At 42.1% G+C, this 24546-nt stretch overlaps 2 protein-coding genes across 2 annotated transcripts; one reads left to right on the top strand and one right to left on the bottom strand.

Moving 5' to 3' along the window:
* The first annotated feature begins 183 nt into the window (after window positions 1–183).
* LOC146309027 (uncharacterized) lies at window positions 184–18578 on the top strand. Its single transcript, XM_084743760.1, has 11 exons — window positions 184–246; window positions 2123–2986; window positions 5941–5988; window positions 13670–13693; window positions 13789–13848; window positions 14097–14120; window positions 14216–14275; window positions 15785–15829; window positions 17042–17086; window positions 17781–17837; window positions 18239–18578. Exons 1-11 carry the CDS (start codon window positions 225–227, stop codon window positions 18241–18243), a joined length of 1254 nt encoding a protein of 417 aa, XP_084599886.1. The 5' UTR covers window positions 184–224; the 3' UTR covers window positions 18244–18578.
* Window positions 18579–19575: 997 nt separating this feature from the next.
* On the bottom strand, window positions 19576–22417 carry LOC146309026 (perforin-1-like). The gene is made up of 4 exons (XM_084743759.1): window positions 21876–22417; window positions 21619–21757; window positions 21298–21509; window positions 19576–21203 (listed from the first exon to the last, which is right to left on the bottom strand). Exons 1-4 carry the CDS (start codon window positions 22406–22408, stop codon window positions 20324–20326), a joined length of 1764 nt encoding a protein of 587 aa, XP_084599885.1. The 5' UTR covers window positions 22409–22417; the 3' UTR covers window positions 19576–20323.
* Between the last annotated feature and the right edge of the window lie 2129 nt (window positions 22418–24546).

Below are 24546 nucleotides of genomic sequence, written 5' to 3'. Positions count from 1 at the left end.
GGTATCTCCAAAAATCTGCAGCTCCAAACAAAACTATCTAGATGGATAAAATTTGTGTTTTTGAGTTTGGGGTGAACTGTGAGTGTGACAGTGGTGTCCATAGTGTCAGCCTGGGTGTCTCCATCAGTCAGCATGTTGAGTGAAATCAATGACAATTCCCCTGTCTGCTATCATTAGGATATAAAACATCGCCTTCCATAGGAGTGTTGCCTCCCAACAAATGGATGACTAAGGATCGCTTTTATGGTAAAAAAAAAAAAAACCTTCACCACAGCAACCTATGTGGTCTGTGTGTCTGTTAGTCTGTGTCTGTTCTGTGTCGTATTCGTCTGCAGCCTCGCCGATGTCGAGCTCATGCCAGCTTGTGTTTGCATGACGTCACAGATGTCTTCTGCAATACTGTCACCAGCTCCTCTTTTTTCATTTCGAGTGCACAGGGCAGACTCTCACGCTGATGTTTGTCCGTCAGGGTTTCGTCTGTGTGTTTGCATGTTGCATGAGTTGCCCAGCTCTTATTACCACACTGTCAGTTTTGAGAGTCGATCAAAGTTAATGACAGCTTGTGTGTGTGGAGTACTTAATGCTGTGGTTTACACAAGCTGAAGAGGCTACTGGAAAACAGGTTTATGCAAACTAAATACACACAAACAACTCAATTATAATCACATGAAGGTGAGACGCTGTTAACTGTGGAAGCTGTACTTTGCTCCACTAAGCTAAATATTTTTTTTGTCTCACTTCTTTGATTAAATTGAATGTGAAAACAAGTTATTGACACACACACTTGATTGATTTACCAGGTTACTGTGGGCCATAAAATGGTTTAAATCTATTGTGGTCACAGTTCTGGTTCTGTTTCTGGTTCACATTAACTGGGTTATAGTTAGGGATGTTAATAATTAATCATAATCGATAAATCGTTGCTAGGAATTTAACTGATAATCTAGAATTGGCGGTAATTACACCTCATTTGACATAGTTTTTTCTGGCAGAGCCATTTGTTGAATAAGAAAACTTAAACTTAAAATCAAGAAAAAAATGAGAAAAATGTGTTTTGTATCTTAATTATTATTGATTAAATGGAATGTTAGCATTTCCAACTATTGATATTGAGGAATATGCACAAAATTTGAAACCCTGCTTATAGTATGCAAGCAAATGTGTTAATATCCACAGAAAAATCTGGAATCATCTCAACATAGCAGCAAATATTTTTAAGTTTTAAAACTTTTTTTGACTTTTAAAACTTGCCCTGTGCTGCAGGACTCTGCTTTTATGTTGCATCAGTGTTTTTCTAAGCCTTATTCGTCAGTTGTCTTTGTCGCACACTGATGATGTCTGAGTCAAGGGGTGTCTTGTCTTTGTCTGATGTGTTTTTTATGGCATTTCAACAACTTGGGATGGCAACAATTGGTTGTCATGTATGTGTTGAAGTCACTGCTCTGACTCAGTGAGAAGTATGTCTTTCCTACTACTTCCTTATTATGGTGACAATTCTGTCCTTTGAAATGGGACCAATGTCAGGCCATAATGGATTTAGTCTTGTCTGTTTTTGGTCTTGAATTACCTCCATTTGAGTACTGATTACTCCATGGATGATGTGTTGTATTGCATTGAATGCTCTGATACACACATCAGTTGAAAGACAGATCAGTAAATCTGTTGCCACTGGCCACTTCAGTGTGCTGTTGACCCTCAAAGAAGTTCTGTTGTCTCTGAGCCACCAAGAAGGAGTGATGCCAAGATCGACAGGTGGCTGATGGTATGCCACTGCTGCTTCAGTGGCATATGCTGGCGCATAGAGTGGCACATGCCACTCATGTTCGGTGGTTACGGTGGTTAGACTAATCCTTTAGCTCTGTCAGCTAAGACTAACTCCAATATTAGCTTTGGGTGCGTTGCTCAGGATATGAGAAATTAATTTGCATAGGCATTAGGGTGACAGTTTGAAAGTGATCTGACCTTTGAGTGGAACCTGCCATTAGGAAACGACATGTGCTGGTGGAAAACCACCACTGATCAACATATGCCGCTTAAGCAGTAGCAGCGTACCGTTGGTCACTGTTTGATCTTGGCGCTGCTGCCAAGAAGTCGTGAATGCATGATCATATTTCTCCGCCAGGTGCGTCCACAGCAGATTTGGGCAGACTTGAAATGGACCAACTGGGGAGATCCAATACAGTTGGCGCCACTGCTCCTGAATCACAGTTAGAAACTGGCTTCAAACCTACTGTACCACCACTTGGAGGAGGGGTCAAAAGCATTGATCCAGTGATTAAGTCATCAAATCTCAAACCTTTGACACCCATTGATGAACAGAGTAAAGCACTAGCAGGAAGAGGTTATGAGCCTGTGGTCTCAGAAAGATGGGGCATAACAAACCTTGAAGCCACACTGGCCGCCAGAGGTGCAACACAACAACTACCTCTTGATGACTTCATCAGAAGTATGGGTAAAGATTCCTCTCATGGACAGAAGTCAATAGACTATGATTCATCTAGTCAACAGAATCAGCATACCATAAATTGTGGGTCCAACCGTGATTTGTCAGATGTATTGGAAATCAATCGCCATAAACTTTTGGGTTCGGAAACACAGAGTCACCCTCAAGGAGAGGGACACTATCGACTGCCTCCTTCAAAAAATCAAGATGCCAGACGCAGTATATTCTCTCCTCCTCAAAGTCTGGCTAGCAAAAGCTACTTTCCTGCTGGAGCAGACAAGCAGGGTGTCAGAGATCTTGGGCTTGACACCAATGGGCCTGGAAAACTACAAGGAGGGGTCAGATATGGACCACTGATTCCAGGTGCAGAAGGAAGTTTAGGCATCGCCTCAGTGGAAGGGAAGCAAGGTAAAGGCTTTCCTGCTAATGGTCAGGAAAAACCAAACACCAAACCAAAACACCTTCCTCATGCTGAACATGACGTCCCAAAGTCTAAACCTCTCAGTATCCCAGGACAGGCTGGGTGGAATGTCCATTCACCAAGTAAGAGCAAAGCTTTGTCTTTTTACATCATCACAATGTCCTATTGTTCTATCAGTTAAAGACATTAAATTTTCATTTGCTTTCATATTTCCCCACCTCTGTTTTAATCTTTCTTCCTGACTGATGAAGTAACCGGTTGATTCCACCAAGCACGGCACGTCTGTGCCACGGTTCTGATCCGTCCTCCGCACGGCTGCAAGCCCCACCAGCAGCGCTGCAGAAACATTTCAGCAGTGGAGCGTTTTGCCCGCCTGATTATGTTATGTTCTTGCTCTTTGTGCTTCTACCATGGATAAGCAGGCTACATGGTTAAATAGTCTTTATGATCGTGAGTCTGCACGGGGTCTTTTATTTTGAAAATTAACTGTATTCTCCCTGTCTTTTCTGTGCTTGACTTCCTGCCTGTTCAATCTGAAATTTGAAGCAGAGAGCCGCTGCTGGGACGCACTGAGTCGCTGCTGGTGGAATCACAAACACTGTGCAGAATGGCTGTGATCAGCTCTGGCAGCCGTGACGTGACACTGCCGCGCCTGGTGGAATTTAGCCGTAACATTTCTTCAGGTGTTTGTCGCATTTGGAGAGTAGCGTCTCGAAGACCAACATACTGTCCACGATGTTCCTTATATTCATAAATATCATCCCAAATTAGTATTCTTCTTGTCAGCTTGCTTTATTCCATATCAAATAAATGATTTATAATAAGCTATACTGAATATATATTCCAGCAAGCCTCACATGGTTCCTATCCCAGGTCCCCCACTGTGTTGGTGCATATTTGTGAACACCTGGCAATCCGGTTAGAGTATCAACACACACGTCTACAGTACACAGCTGGAAGTAACAATGTCTGGAGTACCTTTGCCTGTATTTTAAAGACTTTATAACTGATTACTGTACCTGAGCCAGTCAGTATTTATCGTGGCGGTCTTCAGGATATGCCAATAAGTGTCGACAGTGCTTATACTGCTTTATGATAGTTTGATTGTGGTCTCTAGGTCATGTGCCAGCAGCTGCAGGGACCAGTGGTTCTATAAATAGTAAATCCATTAGACTGTATATGTATTGCTTGGCATGCTGAGCGTGTGCAGTGTCCTTGTATAATTTCAGCTTTGCCTGGACGAGGAATCATAGCAATCATCAAGCCTTAATCACTATGAGATTGAAGCCTCTGACAAGAGTCCTTATGAGAGCGAGGATCAGTTTTCTGGTGTATAGGCTACGATGCAGAGGGGATATAACTCTGAATGGAGAGTTGTCCAGTAGTAAACAGTCACCTGCATGTCTTTTGTGTATATAACATTATTTGGCTGAAATTATAGAAATCTTCCATGCATGCTGGGAAAAAAGAAAAAAATATTGTTTCTGAATAATTTGTATCTCTGTGTTGCAGTCCAGGTGCTTTTGGGTCCTGAAAGAGTGCTGAAAATCTGCACGCATGTACAAAAACAAGAGCCTCAGTCAGACCACCTATGTTTCTGTACCTTAGCATTCTGACAGTTTGACTTTGGATTTTGTGTCCTTGGACTCTTTGGATGTATTGGATTCAGCGAGTGAAGCTGTGCTAGCCTGTTAGTTTAGCCGAAGTTTGTAACTTGCAAGACCTCTGGACCAAATGACAATCCGCCTGAACAAAGAAACATCTTCAGAACTGTTTTATTTATTATCAATAGCAGGCATTCTGTCAAAGGGGTTTTAGTGATCTCTACATATCCAGGCAGGTCACATACCGATAATTTGTCACTGCCCTGCAACTCATGCAGACATGGTCGGTACCCTCTACCAAGCAGTTTTATGTGCCTAAACCTAACCAAAGTGCAACCGTTTTACAGCTTTAATAACATGTTAAAAAGCCATTCTGGCCATGTCAGATACAGCCGCTAAAGGGTAAACCTGGTGCTTCAGTATCAGACACCAGAGGGTGGTGACAAAACACCGGTATCTGACAAGCTGGGATGAGGATGTGTTGCCAAAGCTGTGCCTCCTGCAGCATTCTGGGGTGTTTTTTGTCTGTATGTGCTGGTTTGCATTAGCAGATAGCCTTATTGGCTACAAGAATGCAGATGAAAGGTTTGGCTATCAATCCAAATTGAACCCAGCTCTCAATTATGATTTTAAAAATAACTAAGTAGATAACATGGTGTAATGCAGTCACTCCCAAACACTGGGTCGTGGCCTACTGCCTACAGGTTTGGGACAGGGAGGATACCTGGGTGGTGCAGCTGGCAAACTTGGACGTTAGTTCATCCCCATTTCCTCTGTGGATTAGCTCGAGTTATGATTTCTGCAAAGAGACACTGATGCTGAGGTCTTCAAGTCTCTGAAAACGCACACTAAAACAATCTAGATGGATTAATAGCACCACAGATAAAAGGGAAACTACGCATTCTCATTTTGGGGTGAATTTTCTCTGCAAATGTAGAAGCTTGTCTGATAAATTTAAGTTTAGAGGATCAGGATTTTTCTACACCTGAATTTTAATATTCAGACTGTGAGTGGAGCCGAGGACACACAGCAGGTCATGTGTCACGCGGCAGAACCTCAGCTGTTACTCCTACTTTGCCTTGTAAACCAATCATTTGCTTGTGAGTCTTTCCAGAAAAAAAAAGAGCTGCGGCTGAGTTCTTCTTCACCTTTCTTTGAAGGTCACAGCAGAGGTTCGGTATCTTCCTTTCCTTTCTGGTGAATAATTGATAGTGCTTTTAAAAAGTAGAAGACAACAACAACAAAGGATTACTCACAAACCATTCCAGTCATCTTGAAATTGTCCTCTGTGGATGTCTTTTCCTCTTCTTTTACATGAATGGAAGTCAGAGCATCCAAATATTTGTTTTTGCAGTAGCTTTCCACGTTTCATATCTGTCCCGAGTTAAATATTCATGTCTTTTGGTGAACAAAAGCCGCTGTACTGAGAGTCTGTATCCCATGCTTTTTGTTTTGAATGTGTGTTATCACAGGGGTAGGAGCAACAGGATTCATGGGTGCTGGAGGAGCCAACGGCTATGGTAAGTGGAAATTCTACAGTACACGCACAGAAAAATTCAATCTAATTGTGTACTTCAGTGAAGGCAACATACAGGATGATTTAAATTTAAAAATCAACCATGAAACAGGAATAAGAAACTAGAGTTTCTTATTAATGATTAGTGAGTTATGGCCAAAATAACAGTGACCTTGACCTTTGACCACCAAAATTTAATCAGCTCTTTCTTGAATCCAAGTGGTCACTTGTATCAAGTTTGAAGAAATTCCCTCAAGGCGTTCTTGGGATATTGTGTTCAGGTTAGATAATAAAGGTTTTTCAAGGTTTTTCAAAAACTGCGGATCACAGAGGTCCTTCAGCAAACAGTCATGGATGTGCACAAAAAAATTAGGCAGATCAGGTGTGTTGGTGTGTGAGATTAGCTGCGGACAAGCTCCAGGTCTGCTGGTCACACACACGCAAGCGACAAAAAAAACCCCCAGCTCATTTTACTGTTTAGACCATTTCTTGAAGACGTCATCTATGCTCTCGTCAAAGTCACCAGACTCCTTTGAAAAAAAACAGTCATTTTATCTTGCAGAACACAGGAGTCGCTGGACTACTGCTTCGATCGGTTACTTTGTTTTTGTCAGGCCGGAGATATACTTGCTGTTCAACCGCACCTTTGAGTTTCTGAGGACGTGCACAACCTTCTCTCCAAATGGAGACAGGATACGTGAGGCAGCCATGATGCGTATGCGAACGCATAGTTAAAAGCAAGTCTATCTCCGTCCTTGTTTTTGACATTGGTGTTTTAACATGTTATTTCAGATTCAAACTAAAGTTAGATCAGCAACTCCTGTGTCCTGAGAAGTAAAATGACAAAGGAGCTGCAGGAGTCTGAAGCAGTTTAATTGATTTCTGTGATAACTTACCAACTTATGTGATAATATTACAAAACTGAATCAAAGTCCACCTCCAGCCATGTTTTAAATATAAAATGCTCTGCAAGAAGTAATAAATTGTGTCTGATATGTCTTTTTTTTTGCAAAATAAGACACCATGTTAACAGGGTTAAAAATGTGATTTTCACTGGAGGGGGTCTTTGAAAATAATTTCTAATTATTATTTTATTTTTCATAAGACCCCAAGTTACTTAGTGACAAGGCTATTGTGGTTTCCAGTGTCTTGAAACCTTGAAACGTGATTTGTCTGCCTCCAATGGCCGAGGATCATTCTTCATTCTGTTTGGTGTCAAAGGGAATTTGCATCAAAGCCGTCACTGACAGGAGAGATGATACTCAGTTAAGACAGGCCCATCCTTTGTGTTGAGTGCTAAAGCTTTGGCTACAGGTATTTCACACGCATGCTGAGGACTCTCTTGAACATTGTGTTTCCTTTTGGTGGTGGTTATATTCAGAAATGTCAAATACAGCACCAGCTTGAAAAGATTAGCTTTGAATTCAGCACTTACAGGTAAATACAGCTTTTAAATGTTTTAACATGCAGCCTCTTTTCTCAACAGGTTATGGGAATGGCCACAGCAATGGTGAGTGGCATTTGAAGAAAAAAGATGAGAGGTTCAGGGAACTCAGTCTGTGCAAACAGTCAGTAGCATAATTAGGGCCCGAGCACCGAAGGCGGTGCGAGGCCCTATTGAAACTGAAGGAATTATTCTTCTTCTTATTAGGGCCCGAGCACCGAAGGCGGTGCGAGGCCCTATTGAAACTGAAGGAATTATTAGGGCCCGAGCACCGAACCGGTGCGAGGACCCTATTGAAACTGTAAAAATTATTCTTCTTATTATTTTTCCTTTTATCCTAAGGTCGCATTTTTGAGGGCCTAAACGTGCTCAAAAAGTCCCAGTTTTTTGCACACTCGTCAGGTCTTGTGAAAAATTCAATATTTTATGGTCGTTACAAAGGGGCGTGGCAAAATGGCTCAACGGCGCCCCCTAACACTTTTCAAAATCGAAGCCCCCAGCTTTAACTTTGCCCTAGGCGTACGAAATTTGGTACACCTATGTATCATGTCGGGACGGACAAAAAAGCCTCTTGGAGTGACCCCCTAAACCCAACAGGAAGTCGGCCATTTTGAATTGTATTTTCAAATTAAGGTCATTTTTGGCCATTTTCACACGTCGTACTTTAACGAACTCCTCCTACACGATTAATCAGAACAGCTTCAAAATCACTGTGTACCATCTAGACTACTTTATGATTAAAAGTTATTAAAAGATCGCGCTATCGTTAAAAGGTGTGGCCGTGAGGTGGCGGCGAAATTTGACTTCTCGCCATGAAAAACAAAATTGCTATAACTTCAGCATAAAAGGTCCAATCTGCACCAAACTTCACATGTTTGATAATAGTCCTGCCCTGAACAGATGTCTATGAAAATATTCCATAATTGTCACAGCGCCCCCTGGTGGCAACAGGAAATGTCATGTTTTACAGTTTGAGGTACTGTTCCCACCACATTCACCATATCTGACTCAAATTTGGTGAGTGAGGCCTTAACAAGTTGGTAATGCTATATTGTGAAGATTATGACGTATCGTCAAACGGCGTTGCGCCGAGAGCGCGGCGAAGTCGATGTTTCGCCAAAACGCAGAAAAGTGGCCTGAACTTCAGTGTCCTTGGTCATATCTGCCTGAAACTTCACATGTGTGTTAATGGTCCAGGTCTGAACATGTGATATGAGTTTTGTTGATGGGCGTGGCCAAATGGCTTGGCCACACCCCTTAAACATCAGCCCCTGTGGCACGTTTCACCGACATGCATGAAACTTGGTACAGATATGTATCACATCCAGACGCACAAAAAAGCCTCTTGGACCCATTGGCCAAACCCAACAGGAAGTCAGCCATTTTGAATTTTGCGTCCATTTTTGGCGTTTCTCACGTGTCGTATTTTAACGAACTCCTCCTACAGGATTGATCAGAACGGGTTCAAAATCACTGTGTACCATCTAGACAACATTGTGATCAAAAGGTATTAAAGATTTACGCCCTCATTGAAGGGTGTGGCCGTCAGGTGGCGGCGAAGTTTGATGTCTCGCCATGAAACACGAAATTGCCATAACTTGGGCGGACATGGTCCGATCCCCACCAAACTTCACAAGTGTCATAGAAGTCCCGGTCTGAACACATCCACGTGACAAGCAGGAGACATACTCACAGCGCCACCTAGCGGCGTCAGGAAGCGACGTCGAATTCCTTAAGGGGACGTCAAAAGGCCGTGACAATCACAGAGCCTCTTCGCCCGGGGCGAATCCTGCCACGAGGCCGCGGCCGCCGGCCCCCCGAGTGGCGCGGGGGTGCGAGGGCCCGTAAAACGCTGCTTGCAGCTTTAATTCTTCTTCTTATTATTTTTTATCTTTTTCCCCTAAGATCGCATTTTTGAGGGCCTAAACAGGCTCAAAAAGTCCCAGATTTTTGCACACTCATCAGGTCTTGCGAAAAATTCGATATTTTATGGTCGTTAGAAAGGGGCGTGGCAAAATGGCTCAACGGCGCCCCCTAACAGTTTTCAAAATTGAAGCCCCCTGCTTTAACTTTGCCCTAGGCGTACGAAATTTGGTACACATATGTATCATGCCGGGACGGACAAAAAAGCCTCTTGGAGTGACCCCCTAAACCCAACAGGAAGTCGGCCATTTTGAATTGTATTTTCAAAATAAGGTCATTTTTGGCCATTTTCACACGTCGTACTTTAACGAACTCCTCCTACAGATTTCAGCGAATTGACTTCAAAATTGGTTTGTGCGAGCTCGACAACTGTGTGATCAAAAGTTATTAAAAGATCTTCGTATCGTTGAAGGGCGCGGTCGCTGCGGAAGGGCGAATTTTGATATCTCGCAACACCCACATAAAAAAACACGAAATTGCTATAACTTTAGCATAAATGGTCCGATCTGCACCAAACTTGCTGTGATGGATAATAGTCCCGCCCTGAACACATCTATGTCACAATATTCTGTGATTGTCATAGCGCCCCCTGGTGGCGACAGGAAATGACATGTTTTACTCTTTGAGGTCCTGCTCCAAGCACGTTGACCATATCCAACTCAAATCTGGTCAAACCGTCTTTAACATGTTGATAATCGTGTATTATGAAAATCGTGCCGTGATGTCACACTGTGTTTCCGTGACGGAGCGGCGAAGTTGATGTTTCGCCAAAAATGAAAAATTAGCATTAAGTTCACTATACTTAGTCGAATCTGCCTGAAACTTGACATGTGCGTTAACGGTCCAGGCCTGAACATGTGATATGAGTTTCGTTAATGGGCGTGGCCAAATAGATTGGCCACGCCCTTTAAACAGAAGCCCCTGCGGCACGTTTCACCGACAGGCACGAAACTTGGTACACATATGTATCACACCCAGACGCACAAAAAAGCCTCTTGGACCCATTGGCCAAACCCAACAGGAAGTCAGCCATTTTGAATTTTGCGTCCATTTTTGGCGTTTCTCACGTGTCGTATTTTAACGAACTCCTCCTACAGGATTGATCAGAATGGGTTCAAAATCACTGTGTACCATCTAGACAACATTGTGATTAAAAGTTATTAAAAGATTTGATCAGACTTGAACGGTGTGGCCGGGACATGGCGGCGAAGTTTGTCTCGCCATGAAACACGACATTGCTATAACTTTACCATAAATGGTCCGATCTGACTGAAACTTCACATGTTTATAAACAGTCCAGGCCGGAACATATGGCATGAGTTGGGTCGATGGGTGTGGCCATATGACTTGGCCACGCCCCTTAAACAGCGCCCTCCTCAGCAGGTTTCACCGATCTTCACGAAATTTGGTACACATGTAGATCATGCCCAGACACACATAAAAGTCTGAGGGTCTCATAGGCTAAACCCAACAGAAAGTCGGCCATTTTGAATTTAGTGGTCATTTTTGGCGTTTTCCACGTGTCGCATTTTGACAAACTCCTCCTACAGAAATGTTCCAATTGACGTCAAAACTGGTGTGTACCATCTAGACAAGCATGTAATCAAAACTTATTAAAAGATTTGGTCAACGTTAAACGGTGTGGCCGTGGCGTCGAGTTTTGATGTCTCGCCATGAAAAACGAAATCGCTATAACTTGGGTGCAAATGGTCCGATCCTCACCAAACTTCACAGGTGTCATAGAAGTCCCGGTCTGAACACATCCACATGCCAATCAGGAGACATACTCATAGCGCCACCTAGCGGCGACAGTAAGCGGCATCGAATTCCTTAAGGAGACGTCAAAAGGCCGTGACAATCACAGAGCCTCTTCGCCCGGGACGAATCCTGCCACGAGGCCGCGGCCGCCGGCCCCCCGAGTGGCGCGGGTGTGCGAGGGCCCGTAAAACGCTGCTTGCAGCTTTAATTATTTTTTATCTTTTTCCCCTAAGATCGCATTTTTGAGGGCCTAAACAGGCTCAAAAAGTCCCAGATTTTTGCACACTCATCAGGTCTTGCGAAAAATTCGATATTTTATGGTCGTTAGAAAGGGGCGTGGCAAAATGGCTCAACGGCGCCCCCTAACAGTTTTCAAAATTGAAGCCCCCTGCTTTAACTTTGCCCTAGGCGTACGAAATTTGGTACACATATGTATCATGCCGGGACGGACAAAAAAGCCTCTTGGAGTGACCCCCTAAACCCAACAGGAAGTCGGCCATTTTGAATTGTATTTTCAAAATAAGGTCATTTTTGGCCATTTTCACACGTCGTACTTTAACGAACTCCTCCTACAGATTTCAGCGAATTGACTTCAAAATTGGTTTGTGCGAGCTCGACAACTGTGTGATCAAAAGTTATTAAAAGATCTTCGTATCGTTGAAGGGCGCGGTCGCTGCGGAAGGGCGAATTTTGATATCTCGCAACACCCACATAAAAAAACACGAAATTGCTATAACTTTAGCATAAATGGTCCGATCTGCACCAAACTTGCTGTGATGGATAATAGTCCCGCCCTGAACACATCTATGTCACAATATTCTGTGATTGTCATAGCGCCCCCTGGTGGCGACAGGAAATGACATGTTTTACTCTTTGAGGTCCTGCTCCAAGCACGTTGACCATATCCAACTCAAATCTGGTCAAACCGTCTTTAACATGTTGATAATCGTGTATTATGAAAATCGTGCCGTGATGTCACACTGTGTTTCCGTGACGGAGCGGCGAAGTTGATGTTTCGCCAAAAATGAAAAATTAGCATTAAGTTCACTATACTTAGTCGAATCTGCCTGAAACTTGACATGTGCGTTAACGGTCCAGGCCTGAACATGTGATATGAGTTTCGTTAATGGGCGTGGCCAAATAGATTGGCCACGCCCTTTAAACAGAAGCCCCTGCGGCACGTTTCACCGACAGGCACGAAACTTGGTACACATATGTATCACACCCAGACGCACAAAAAAGCCTCTTGGACCCATTGGCCAAACCCAACAGGAAGTCAGCCATTTTGAATTTTGCGTCCATTTTTGGCGTTTCTCACGTGTCGTATTTTAACGAACTCCTCCTACAGGATTGATCAGAATGGGTTCAAAATCACTGTGTACCATCTAGACAACATTGTGATTAAAAGTTATTAAAAGATTTGATCAGACTTGAACGGTGTGGCCGGGACATGGCGGCGAAGTTTGTCTCGCCATGAAACACGACATTGCTATAACTTTACCATAAATGGTCCGATCTGACTGAAACTTCACATGTTTATAAACAGTCCAGGCCGGAACATATGGCATGAGTTGGGTCGATGGGTGTGGCCATATGACTTGGCCACGCCCCTTAAACAGCGCCCTCCTCAGCAGGTTTCACCGATCTTCACGAAATTTGGTACACATGTAGATCATGCCCAGACACACATAAAAGTCTGAGGGTCTCATAGGCTAAACCCAACAGAAAGTCGGCCATTTTGAATTTAGTGGTCATTTTTGGCGTTTTCCACGTGTCGCATTTTGACAAACTCCTCCTACAGAAATGTTCCAATTGACGTCAAAACTGGTGTGTACCATCTAGACAAGCATGTAATCAAAACTTATTAAAAGATTTGGTCAACGTTAAACGGTGTGGCCGTGGCGTCGAGTTTTGATGTCTCGCCATGAAAAACGAAATCGCTATAACTTGGGTGCAAATGGTCCGATCCTCACCAAACTTCACAGGTGTCATAGAAGTCCCGGTCTGAACACATCCACATGCCAATCAGGAGACATACTCATAGCGCCACCTAGCGGCGACAGTAAGCGGCATCGAATTCCTTAAGGAGACGTCAAAAGGCCGTGACAATCACAGAGCCTCTTCGCCCGGGACGAATCCTGCCACGAGGCCGCGGCCGCCGGCCCCCCGAGTGGCGCGGGTGTGCGAGGGCCCGTAAAACGCTGCTTGCAGCTTTAATGCTAATTAGAACTATGTTTCAGGCCATGGTTATTCTGCAGAATTAGCTGATGGTGCTGGGAGAAAATCGGGAAAGAGGGCAGGTAATAATTTTGAGGTGTTATATCATGCTGAAACCCATAACAGGTGATGACACTAACCCATAGACATACTTGCCAGCCTCCTGATTTTCCCCATTTTTCATGGTTTCCTCCTGAGGTCACAATTCCTTGTTTCCTTTTGGTGGTGGTTATATTCAGAAATGTCAAATACAGCACCAGCTTGAAAAGATTAGCTTTGAATTCAGCACTTACAGGTAAATACAGCTTTTAATGTTTTAACATACAGCCTCTTTTCTCAACAGGTTATGGGAATGGCTACAGCAATGGTGAGTGGCATTTGAAGAAAAAAGATGAGAGGTTCAGGGGAACTCAGTCTGTGCAAACAGTCAGTAGCATAATGCTAATTAGAACTATGTTTCAGGCCATGGTTATTCTGCAGAATTAGCTGATGGTGCTGGGAGAAAATCGGGAAAGAGGGCAGGTAATAATTTTCGTGCTGAAACCCATAACAGGTGATGACATTAACCCACAGACATACTTGCCAGCCTCCTGATTTTCCCCATTTTTCATGGTTTCCTCCTGAGGTCACAATTCCTTGTTTCCTTTTGGTGGTGGTTATATTCAGAAATGTCAAATACAGCACCAGCTTGAAAAGATTAGCTTTGAATTCAGCACTTACAGGTAAATACAGCTTTTAATGTTTTAACATACAGCCTCTTTTCTCAACAGGTTATGGGAATGGCTACAGCAATGGTGAGTGGCATTTGAAGAAAAAAGATGAGAGGTTCGGGGGAACTCAGTCTGTGCAAACAGTCAGTAGCATAATGCTAATTAGAACTATGTTTCAGGCCATGGTTACTCTGCAGAATTAGCTGATGGTGCTGGGAGAAAATCGGGAAAGAGGGCAGGTAATAATTTTGACGTGTTATATCGTGCTGAAACCCATAACAGGTGATGACACTAACCCACAGACATACTTGCCAGCCATTTTTCATGGTTTCCTCCCGAGGTCACAATTCCCCCATATTTCTCCCAATTTATGATTTGTTTTCATACTTTTTTTGATGATCATTATCATAAGAAGTTTCTGGCACAAAGAAATGCTAAATGCAAAATTCAGACGTAATGGAAAGAAAGCAAGACAAGTTAAGTTTATTTATATAACACCAATCAGACACAAGGCTATTCAAGGTGCTTTACAAGAACATAAAAATACATTAAAATAAAACATTAAAAGAACATTAAAACTGTGTTTGAGATCATTAAAAACAAAAGCTAAAAGCAAGCCAATAAATAATTAAAAACATTACAGAAATTGCAAGAAGAATTCATGTTTCTTACCGGAAATGTTAAAGAAAAGGGGCACTTCTTATCTCAGTGTAGCCTAACTGACGTAACCTTAGAAAAAGGATTCGTAAAATTGGACCGGATAAGGTTATATTTTGTGGTCCCATTAAGTTTTATAGCTGACAAGCATCAGTTGTAGGTCATCTGCAGGCATCTGAAAAAAGTGCATTTATCATTTTGTTATTTTTATTCTTTAAAAGTCACCAGAATGCAGGAAACAAAGTCTAGGAAATTCAAAATTTGAGTCTCAGGATTGGCAAATATGCCCGTAGATGCTTTACATAAAAAATTCTGCACTTTTCATGTGGATGTCCAGTCAACACTGATGTTAAATGTAGTGAACTGAAGCAATTAATTCCTCAGTGCTGTTTTGACAGAGAAAACTGCAACTGTGCCTACTTGTACCAGGATGCATTGTGCCCAAGCTTCTGACACCCATTGTTGCAGGAAACATGGCCTTATATGGTATTAATGGGGCGTTAATTATGCTAATCTACGAGTATCATGCACGTGCACTCAGATATGCACAGGCGGATCATTTACACAGTTGACTGAAGTTAACGGCGTTTGCTGAATCTGACGTAGCATGTTCATACAAGCCCTTCATATAAAAAAAAGTCAAGAAAAAATTTAAGATTAGAATACAAAAATGTTCTTGCATGAGGCCCAAAGTGAACGGCAAAGCTGCAGGCTCTGCAAATTTAGTGATGTCACTAGATGCAGGAGGAACAACAACCTTTGCAGCAGAAGAACTCAGCTGTCTTTGGTCAATATAGCCCACAGTGAGGATCATATTGCTTTGATTGACTACATACACCATCAACATGAACTTGACATCCACACTGAAAGCTGTTTCCCTTTAACCTGTGAAGGAAACATGCTTCCTCTGCTGAAGTGTGGTCTTTTATCCACTGGGTGTAGCTATTGTCTCTTATTCATAGAAGCTGACCAGTTTGATCTGGTGGTTTCTGATTTCCTGCTCCTGTAGATGCTTTTCATACAGTTTTATGTAAAGGTTAGCGGGTGAACAGAGTCTGATCTGCATGTTTATGTTTTTCTGATTTTTTCAGGCCTCAGTACAGGAGGCTATGCTGGACTGGGACAGGGGGCGTATGGTAAGTATCATCTTTAATGCAGCAGCATTAAGGATGATACTGTATGTTCCTCTGGCTGCCATACAGTGTTACACCTAAACTAACCCATGGAAATAGGTTCAGTGGAAGGCACTTACAGCGTGAATGTCTTTACCATGGCTGAATAATCCTATGTTCACACTGAAGGCTTTTTTTTTTTGCTCATATGTGACTCAGATCTGTTTTTATTTTATGACAGTGTGAGCAGAAAATGTCACATCTGAGTCTGATCTTTTCCATTCTGATTCTAAAACCGGTCCTAAATCTGACACATACTTGATTTTTTTTTAAATACAATCTCAGACCATGCAGTCATAGTGGAATTCATGCAATTCTTACATCAGTTACTCACCGAAGCGACTCTTGACACAATCCCACCACTCGTGTCTCTGACACTGTACACAACGTCATACAGAAATAGCAGAAACACAAAATTGGACATAAAAAAATTGTCTCTCTTTCTCTTCATCCTCCTCATCATTATCATCTGCTCATGAATCTGACAGTTTCCAGGTCACATCAGCTTCTAAATTAAATTATCAACACTGGCTTTAGTGACCTCCACGTTTATTACTGGGGCGTTAATTATGGTAATTTGCAAGTCTCATGCATGTGCACTCAGATACACACAGGTAGATCATTCACACAGTTATCTGAAGTTAGCAGTGTTTGCTGAATCTGACGTAATATGTTCATACAAGCCCTTAATATGAGAAAAAAAAGAGAGAAATTTAAGATAAGAATACAAAAACTTGCATCAGGCCCAATGTGAACAGCCAAACAAACAAACAAACAAAAAAGGTTCAAGTCTGTTCATAGTGGCTTATTATCTAATAAACAGCAGCATAAAAGAAGTACACAAATGCAGGTAAAAATATATGTCTACCACATTTCAGTCAAATCTCCTTTTTTTGAGAAACTGAAGGGAAACAACCTCCTCCAGTTCCCCACAGAGAGCTCTGTATCAGTCTATTTTCTGATGTTTAAAAGCTTGTCACTGAAGGAGGTGCAGGACTGCACTCAGCTGGTGAGCAATGCTGACATGACCTCATCCCTCTGTCACATTATTAGTCAGACTTCTGTCAAATGTGGCTTTCCATGCAAGAGTCAGATTTATAGCCTGTGCAAGACAAATGATTAAGCAAGACAAGAAAAATGAGTCAGTTTGACCATCTGAGTTTTTGTTTCCTGCAGGACCAACTCAGGTTCATTATGAGAACTATCATACTGGACTGGACGGTAAGAACATAAAGTATATCTGGACATGAGAGATTTGTAAGCTGAACTTTAGTCAGTTTACTGGTGCAGTCCCACAGAGAGGTTCTTAGTGGACAGAGCCACCATGATGTCCGTCACCCATTGGTTTTGTGAAAAAATGTTTTCAAACCCAAAATTTGGGATTACGGGAATTGCCATCTTGGTTTTTGCAACCAGAGCATGTATAGTACCAATAAGAGTGTGGAGATGGAATTTAGCCATATCTTCTTGCATAATACAACAGTGACAGCACATTCTCCTGTGCCACAAAATATCTCTCATATCTAATTATTGTACGTTTTTGCATGCATTGCAATATTATTGTGCTTTGCAAATATGCACTTTTTCTTAATTAAAACAAATGAGGTAACGCTATTATTATTATTATATATTGGAGAATGAACCCTTTACTCACAGTCCTTTTTACATGACCTGAACATGTGCTTTTACTTATATTGCTTGCACACAAAGAGTACAACTGCATGCATTATGGATTATTTTCCACTCAAGGAGTGGAGTGGAGTCGGCTGTGAAGTGAGTTGCTGAGTTGTTTAATAAAAGTCAAAAGCCTTTGTTGCACAGGTTTAACTTAGCTGTCAGACCTTTGTTTTTTCTTACTGCTGCACTTTTCTTCTGAGCACATTAACTAAACTTAACCTAGTCAATCCTTTCACAGAGGACTATCTGGGCAAGGTCAACGGAGGGAACGGTGGCATTAGAAATGGATACACAGGTAAGAATGGAAGCAGGTTTACGATTGATGCACAAAGAACAATCTAATTTTAGGAAAAGTGTCACACTGTAAAGAAGACACCACCACATGCATAAAATCTGAGCTAAGTTAACTTGTTCATGCAATCAGAACAATGAAAATAGACAACAACGCTGCTATTTAGCATTCGGTAGTTTTCACAAATCTTTGCATGCATCACAATATTATGATACAGAATCATAAAACACTCAAGTGAATCGATATTTTATTACATCTCTACTAGCTGCAGGGCTAATTGAAGTAGTTAGCTAACTGCTGATTTGTGTTTGTCATCAACCAATTGCATTCATCAAAATGTCCTGATGCTTTTTCTTTCTTTCTTTTTTCTCCCTTCTGTCCTCTTTGTCTCTGTCTTTAACTAGGCTAATCCAAATGACCTGGACTTCTTCACATGGATCATTTTCCATAATGTATTCAGTATAATGTGTTTCCAAAGCTTTTTGTGTGTTTCGCTCCATTTTGCCCTGTTGTGTTGTCTGTCTTTTTTTTTTTTTTTAACCCCTCTGTCTTTCTCTGTTAATGGACATTTGCTGTCCATGTCTATTTGTCTTGTTGGTCCAAAGCCTGCATTGCCCCACCAGTCTTGTTCTGTAAACACTGAAAAAACTGGAGGTGATTGATGAACATAAATAGATGTCAAGTGCAAGAAAACTGTCTCTGTGTTTTAAAATAAATATTAAAATGATCATTTCACCGTTTCAATCAAGAGATGTCTGTGTCAAATGATGCTCAGTGGAAGCTTCTGAGTAAAAACATTTTACATCATGTTTACCTGCAGACACTGTTCTCTTTAATAGTGTCTGCGAAGCCTCATCCGCACACAGGAAGTTTTACCACATCCTTTCTCATCTTTGGCAACACTGCCTGAGATGAACAGAGAAACAGAAACACGAGCACAAAGACTCAAATCAAAACTAAAAGTAATAAGAAGAACATCAAATACAACGAACAGTTTGGATATTATGCTTTTACTCAAAAACAAACAAAAAATGACTTGATTAAAATACATAAAACGCATAAGTAGATATCATAACTGTTTGCATATATAATAAAATGATACAAAGTTATTGTGCAAAACATAAAATCTGCATTGTTCTTTTTAAATCTGCAAATAAAGAAATATGTGTAAAAATGCAGCATAAATAACATTATAAGTAAAAGCTGCACTGTATCAAACTGACATGAGTTAGTAACCTTTTGATCTCTTAGAAGTAAAGGTGCTCTACCTGTGAGAAAGGTGCTCTACCTAGAACTCAACATAAAGGGTTATTCCTAGAACGACCTGTGGATGGTTTCACCCAGAAAACCCTCTCAGACCTTTCCCACCAAAGCGGAACTGGCCCCATTCTGTTTTGTGAACAGAATTTTGAACCGTTCACAGGGTTTCTGCCAAAGATAAATTGGTCTGGAACCTCAAAACAGCAGATTTTTTCTTTGGGAACCAAACTCGGGGTGTCATGTTCTATGGGTCATTTTGCAGCACCCTCTGTTGATTGCAGTGGTTCCTCTCAGAACTGGTGGAAATGATGGCTTATTCTGTAGAATCTTGAAAGTAGGAACCAGAGCTGTTTTGGCAGAAAAGGGCCCTCTGAGGGTTCAATTCAGAATCTTTCCATCATCTGAGGGTGCTATCGGGAACCCACCCCGGGGGGTTCTACATCTTTTATATTATGGCCCAAAGAACCCCCAAGAAATCCAAGGATTTTAACAATCCCTAAAGAACTCATAAAAAAGGACCCTTGATGGAACTTTTCTTCAAAAATGTGTTCTTCCAAAAAAAATTGTTCTTGGTAGAACCTCAGTCCTTCAGGAAAAACCCTTTTGGAACCCTTATTTCTAAGAGTGCATTGTAAATGCTTTGCTGTCCTCTCAAAGTGTCTGGAGTATAATGATCAGTATATAGTAGACAAATGTGTAGATAAAGTATATAAAAACAACAAAAGCGTCTCGCCTGCTACTGACACACTGCCACTTCATATATGAATATATTTTAAACATTTCAACATCTTTTGCTCATGTTTCTGAGGGCCTACGTTAACAACACTCTTCTGCTGAACACAAATCATTCAGTCTAGACAATCTGTAAATTGTGCAACTTCAAATTAAATGTGAATTAAACCAAAACAAAACTGAACATGCTAAATATTACAGACGTTTTCCATGGTTGAGTTGCAGCTGCTTTGTCAACACATGAACAGTTCTTCCTGACCAGACTCATCCTTTTATGTTCAGTAGAGGTTTAATAAGGGGTGTCAGTTATGGGTCAAGGGTTTTGCATAAATTAACTTCATCAGTAAACCTAATTAAATGAGTAATGTTTCTGTGTAAGCCTCAGTAAAGTAACCCATTCTTGAGAATCGAGACAAATCATGTCCTACCAAAACAACTTTAAAAATTATACTGTTTTGTCCCAGTTCTCAAGAGTGAGTGACGGTCAAACATGGGTCTTATATCAAATCAAACTTGTGACCCTCTCCACTCAGACTCTGGTTTCCCTGTGAGCTTGTTTCATCAACAAACACGCCCATCTTCAGCAGGACAGCCTTTGGAACAGGGTGGGCATGACGGGACACGTACAGCTTCCTCAGATTCTGACTCATAGGTGAAGGTTTGTAGTCCGTGCATAACTCTCCACTCAGGCTCGGAGCGCATTTCACCTCCCATTTGTAGAAGAACTGGCCATACTGCAGATTGCAGAGATCCTCCTTGACTCCTGCAGAGAGAGTTTGCTCACACTGGCCCAACAGGTCATCATCCCAGTCGCTGTCCTGATCCCACACTTCAAATCTCACTTTATGTCCCGTCGACAAATCCTGATCGCCCAGGTCAACCACCGTGGCCCAGTGCGGGTTGTTGTTGTTGTTAATGACAGGAGCACGATGGACCATCACCCCATTGAAGGACACTTTTACGTAACCATCTGTGGCTGTGGAATGGTCTCCCCAGAGACCAGACGCTCGTTGCACGGTTATGATGACCCGCGCCATGCCTCTACGGGTTGGACAGCAGTCTCGGCTCACGGCCGGGTCATTGTGGCACTGGCAGACGCAGGGATCCTTGGAGTCGCTCTTGATGCCGACCTGACAGCGCTCACTGCAGTTCCTCCACAGACCTTTCTCCAGGATGTAATGGCTGATGGCAGAGCGCAGGTTCTTCCTTGCAGGGTTCTTAGTGGGCAGTAATTCATGCAGTGAGTCCAGGGAATACGAAACTATGTCTGGATTCTGTGGCAGTGTTGTCAGCCATTCTTTGTAGGCTGATGGATCTTTGTCAGCAGAGAAGAGAAGGTCTGGCTCTGTGGTATGGCCGCCCTTTATTTCAGTGAACCTATAGAGAAGTGATTTGGTTAAAGACCTGCGGAAGACCTGGTGCTGCAAATAGTCATTTATAGTGACAAACTATATGAGAAATTGTTCTGTACCTGTCGTTGAAGAGGCCAGAGAAGGATGACTGACTTTCCATCTTGTTGACGTCCTGCTGGCAGTGTTTTGATTTTGCGTTAACTGTAGCTTTGATGCTGGCGGACGCCTCAACTTCCAGACACATCTGCACCTCCTCCACGCTGAGGCCCTGCAGGCTGGCCTGGCACTGCCTGATGCTGGTCACAGACTGAACACTTCCTCCCAACTTCACCTGGAATTAAACATTTTAACACACGCTGCATAAGTAAATGTGTTATAATTTTGACACTGTGTTGATTGTTTTGATGAAATTGCTTTTGGTTTTCATCATTTTGGTTCACCTTGGTGATGTAATGGGTGCCAAAGTTGTCGATCAATTTGTAGAATCGTTGTTTGTATTGAGGGCTGTAGATTTTGGGGAGCTGCTTCACGGCTTCGCGAAATTCTTTGTGCAACTTGGGAGTGTTGGACACTCGGTAGCTGTTACAAGACAAGAAAGATAGACCAGTATGAAACAAGTGCATAACAGAATCACATTTATTATCAGGACTAGGGGAGTGTGTGGAGAAAAGTTTCATCTCAGTCCTCATCTTCTTACCTGTAGTACTCACAGGACATGCTCTGACTTGTGAAACTGAACTTGTCATTCTTTGTTTTTCCCAAGGAGTATTCAGCCAATTTAGAATTTGTACCAGCGAGCATCACTTGGCCACTTTTTTCACCCACACTGACATCTAGATTGGCCTCCCAGTTATTTTCCACCGAAGAGGAGCTGGAACTGACCAGAGACTCGCTGGATCGGTGGAGTTTACTGGCCACCGTCATGCTGCAGGACTGCTTCGCCCTCCAGTCCACCACTGACAAGGGGAGTTTTTGCTTTATGTTGTCCATGTAGGGGTTGCTACAAAGGGTGCATTTCTTGTCCTTTCGTTTCCACTGATTCATGTCGATCACGAAGGCTCCCTTCCGTTCCATTTTGGTGATGTCGAAGCCTTCACCGGCCAGATTGATGCTTGGAGCAAATTCTGCCTCTGTGCACTGTTTGGGTGTCCCATCTATGCATGATTGATGTGAACACTGAGGGAGGGACAGCATGAGGCTTGCAAGGATGCAAACATTTAACCGAAACATGTTGACGTCAAGGTGGCCGATGGATGCGAACTGTTGTTTTATCCTGAGAAAGAATAATTTTAGTTAATTAAACATGAGCGATTGAAGCAGTCAATTAGTACATGATCACTACTTGGTCACTGGTCATTAATTAATTAAAAATGGATTTAAAACACATTTGCCACTTTGTGTAGGTTGCAGCTCGGAGGGTGTAGTTTTTTCCCAGGAACTTTGAAAATGTAGATAGCGAGTGCTGCCCGAAACCAAAACTGAGTCAGACTAGTTGCTCTGCAACATATTATGACCCGTGATCAAATTTTGTAGTCGTTCAGTTGTCTGACAACAGACAAAAATATGACCCCAAATCACCAAAATGCTGATTTGCATGAAAATAATATTGTCACAGGATCCCTGTGTTTGGCAAAATAAAGATAATTAAAATTAGTATTTTTTCTTTAGAAATTATTGATACGGCAGATTCACACAGGATTTAGATCACAGACGACACTAATAATAATAATACTTGTCTAATGCAAATAGGCCTTAGGATACTGAGGTAGTTATCAAATACACTACATACAAAAAACTAACACTAAATACTATCAACAATATGTACAAAGGTAACTGTGAAAAATGAAGTAACTGATGTAAAGATGAATAAGTAATCTCTAAGGTTGGATGTGTAATGTTGCTGTAGAGTTGACAGAGTTGACACAGACATGCAGTTCATATGCATGTCATGCTACGTTGTACAAGTAGAGAAATCTATAATCATGCGGTTCTTAGTCAGGGTAATGTCTTGCGGTAGTCTTATCTATTCAATAGATCAGTTTCAGCCACAAGTGATAAATGTTCATGTGTCTCCCTTTGATTCTGTCTCTTGTGGTGCGTCTCTCTGCCCCATTGTTGGTTTCATTTTAGAAAACATGACATTCCACGGTGTTTTGTGAAAGTTCCACCAGGAAGGAAGTCATTCAACACCTCTGCCAGACCTCAAGGACACACAGGACACGACAACGCAGGTTCTGTTTTTGTGATATTTCTCAGCTGAAAGAAGCAAGACTGAATTAGATCGGTGATACGGTGTTCAGAGTTCCAGTGTTGGTCGAGAAGATACCAAGATTCTTGCCGGTGGTCAAAATAGTGACTGACCTTAGTGAAACGGTCAGGACCTCAGTTTTATCAGACATAAGATGGGGGAAGTTTTAAGACGGTGCAGTGGTTAGCACTGCCGCCTCACAGCAAGAAGGGCCCGAGTTCGATCCCCCGGCTTGCTGGGGCGGGGCCTTTCTGTGTGGAGTTTGCATGTTCTCCCCGTGTTTGCGTGGGTTCTCTCCGGGTTCTCTGGCTTCCTCCCACAGTCCAAAGACATGCATGCTAGGTTAATTGGTGACACTAAATTGCCCGTAGGTGTGAATGTGAGTGTGAGTGGTTGTCTGTCTCTATGTGTCAGCCCTGTGATGAACTGGCGACTTGTCCAGGGTGAACCCCACCTCTCGCCCAATGTCAGCTAGGATAGGCTCCATCAGCCCGCGACCCTTATGGAATAAGCGGTTACAGAAAATGGATGGATGGACGGAAGTTTTAAGACATCTAGTTGCTGACAGAAGCTATGCAGTCATGTAGGGAGGTTAGGTTATTTAGATGAGTGGGCCTCGAGAGGTCATAAAAAATAAAAAAATAAAAAATACTTATGTTTAATGTTCTAAAAAGTACCAATAAAATGCAGACATGGGGTTTAAATTCTGTGTTATTCTTCATTTATCTGACATATTTTAACAGGTGTTAAAATTAGTATTAGTCTCGTGTGTTGATCAGATCTGTGAGTAAAGCTTTGAAAATTCATCAAAGATACTGAAAACCCTCAAACAGTTGTAGGAACTGGTGAGTGACAACTTTTTCAAGAATTTTAGAGATAAATAAAAGTTTGGAAAAGTTAATTAAATCGGTATCTAGTGACCGTGTTTTGAAAAGGGGAAAACAGAATTTTTAAATAGTCAAAACCCTTCATTTTTCAGTTTCCTTCAGTGGTCTGTGCCCGAATGATCTTCAACATGAAATAGTGTAAGATTCAACAAATTATCATGATGAAAAGTGTTTCTCATGTTAGAGCTATTATGAAAATAAGATCTGTCTTCCAGGGATCAGGAGACTGTTTT

Source organism: Lutjanus erythropterus, chromosome 19 (genome assembly GCF_056507025.1).
Source record: "Lutjanus erythropterus isolate fLutEry1 chromosome 19, fLutEry1.hap2, whole genome shotgun sequence".
Taxonomy (NCBI): domain Eukaryota; kingdom Metazoa; phylum Chordata; class Actinopteri; order Lutjaniformes; family Lutjanidae; genus Lutjanus; species Lutjanus erythropterus.
The sequence above is the reverse complement of the archived record's forward strand: the minus strand, read 5'-3'. Positions and strand labels throughout refer to the sequence as shown.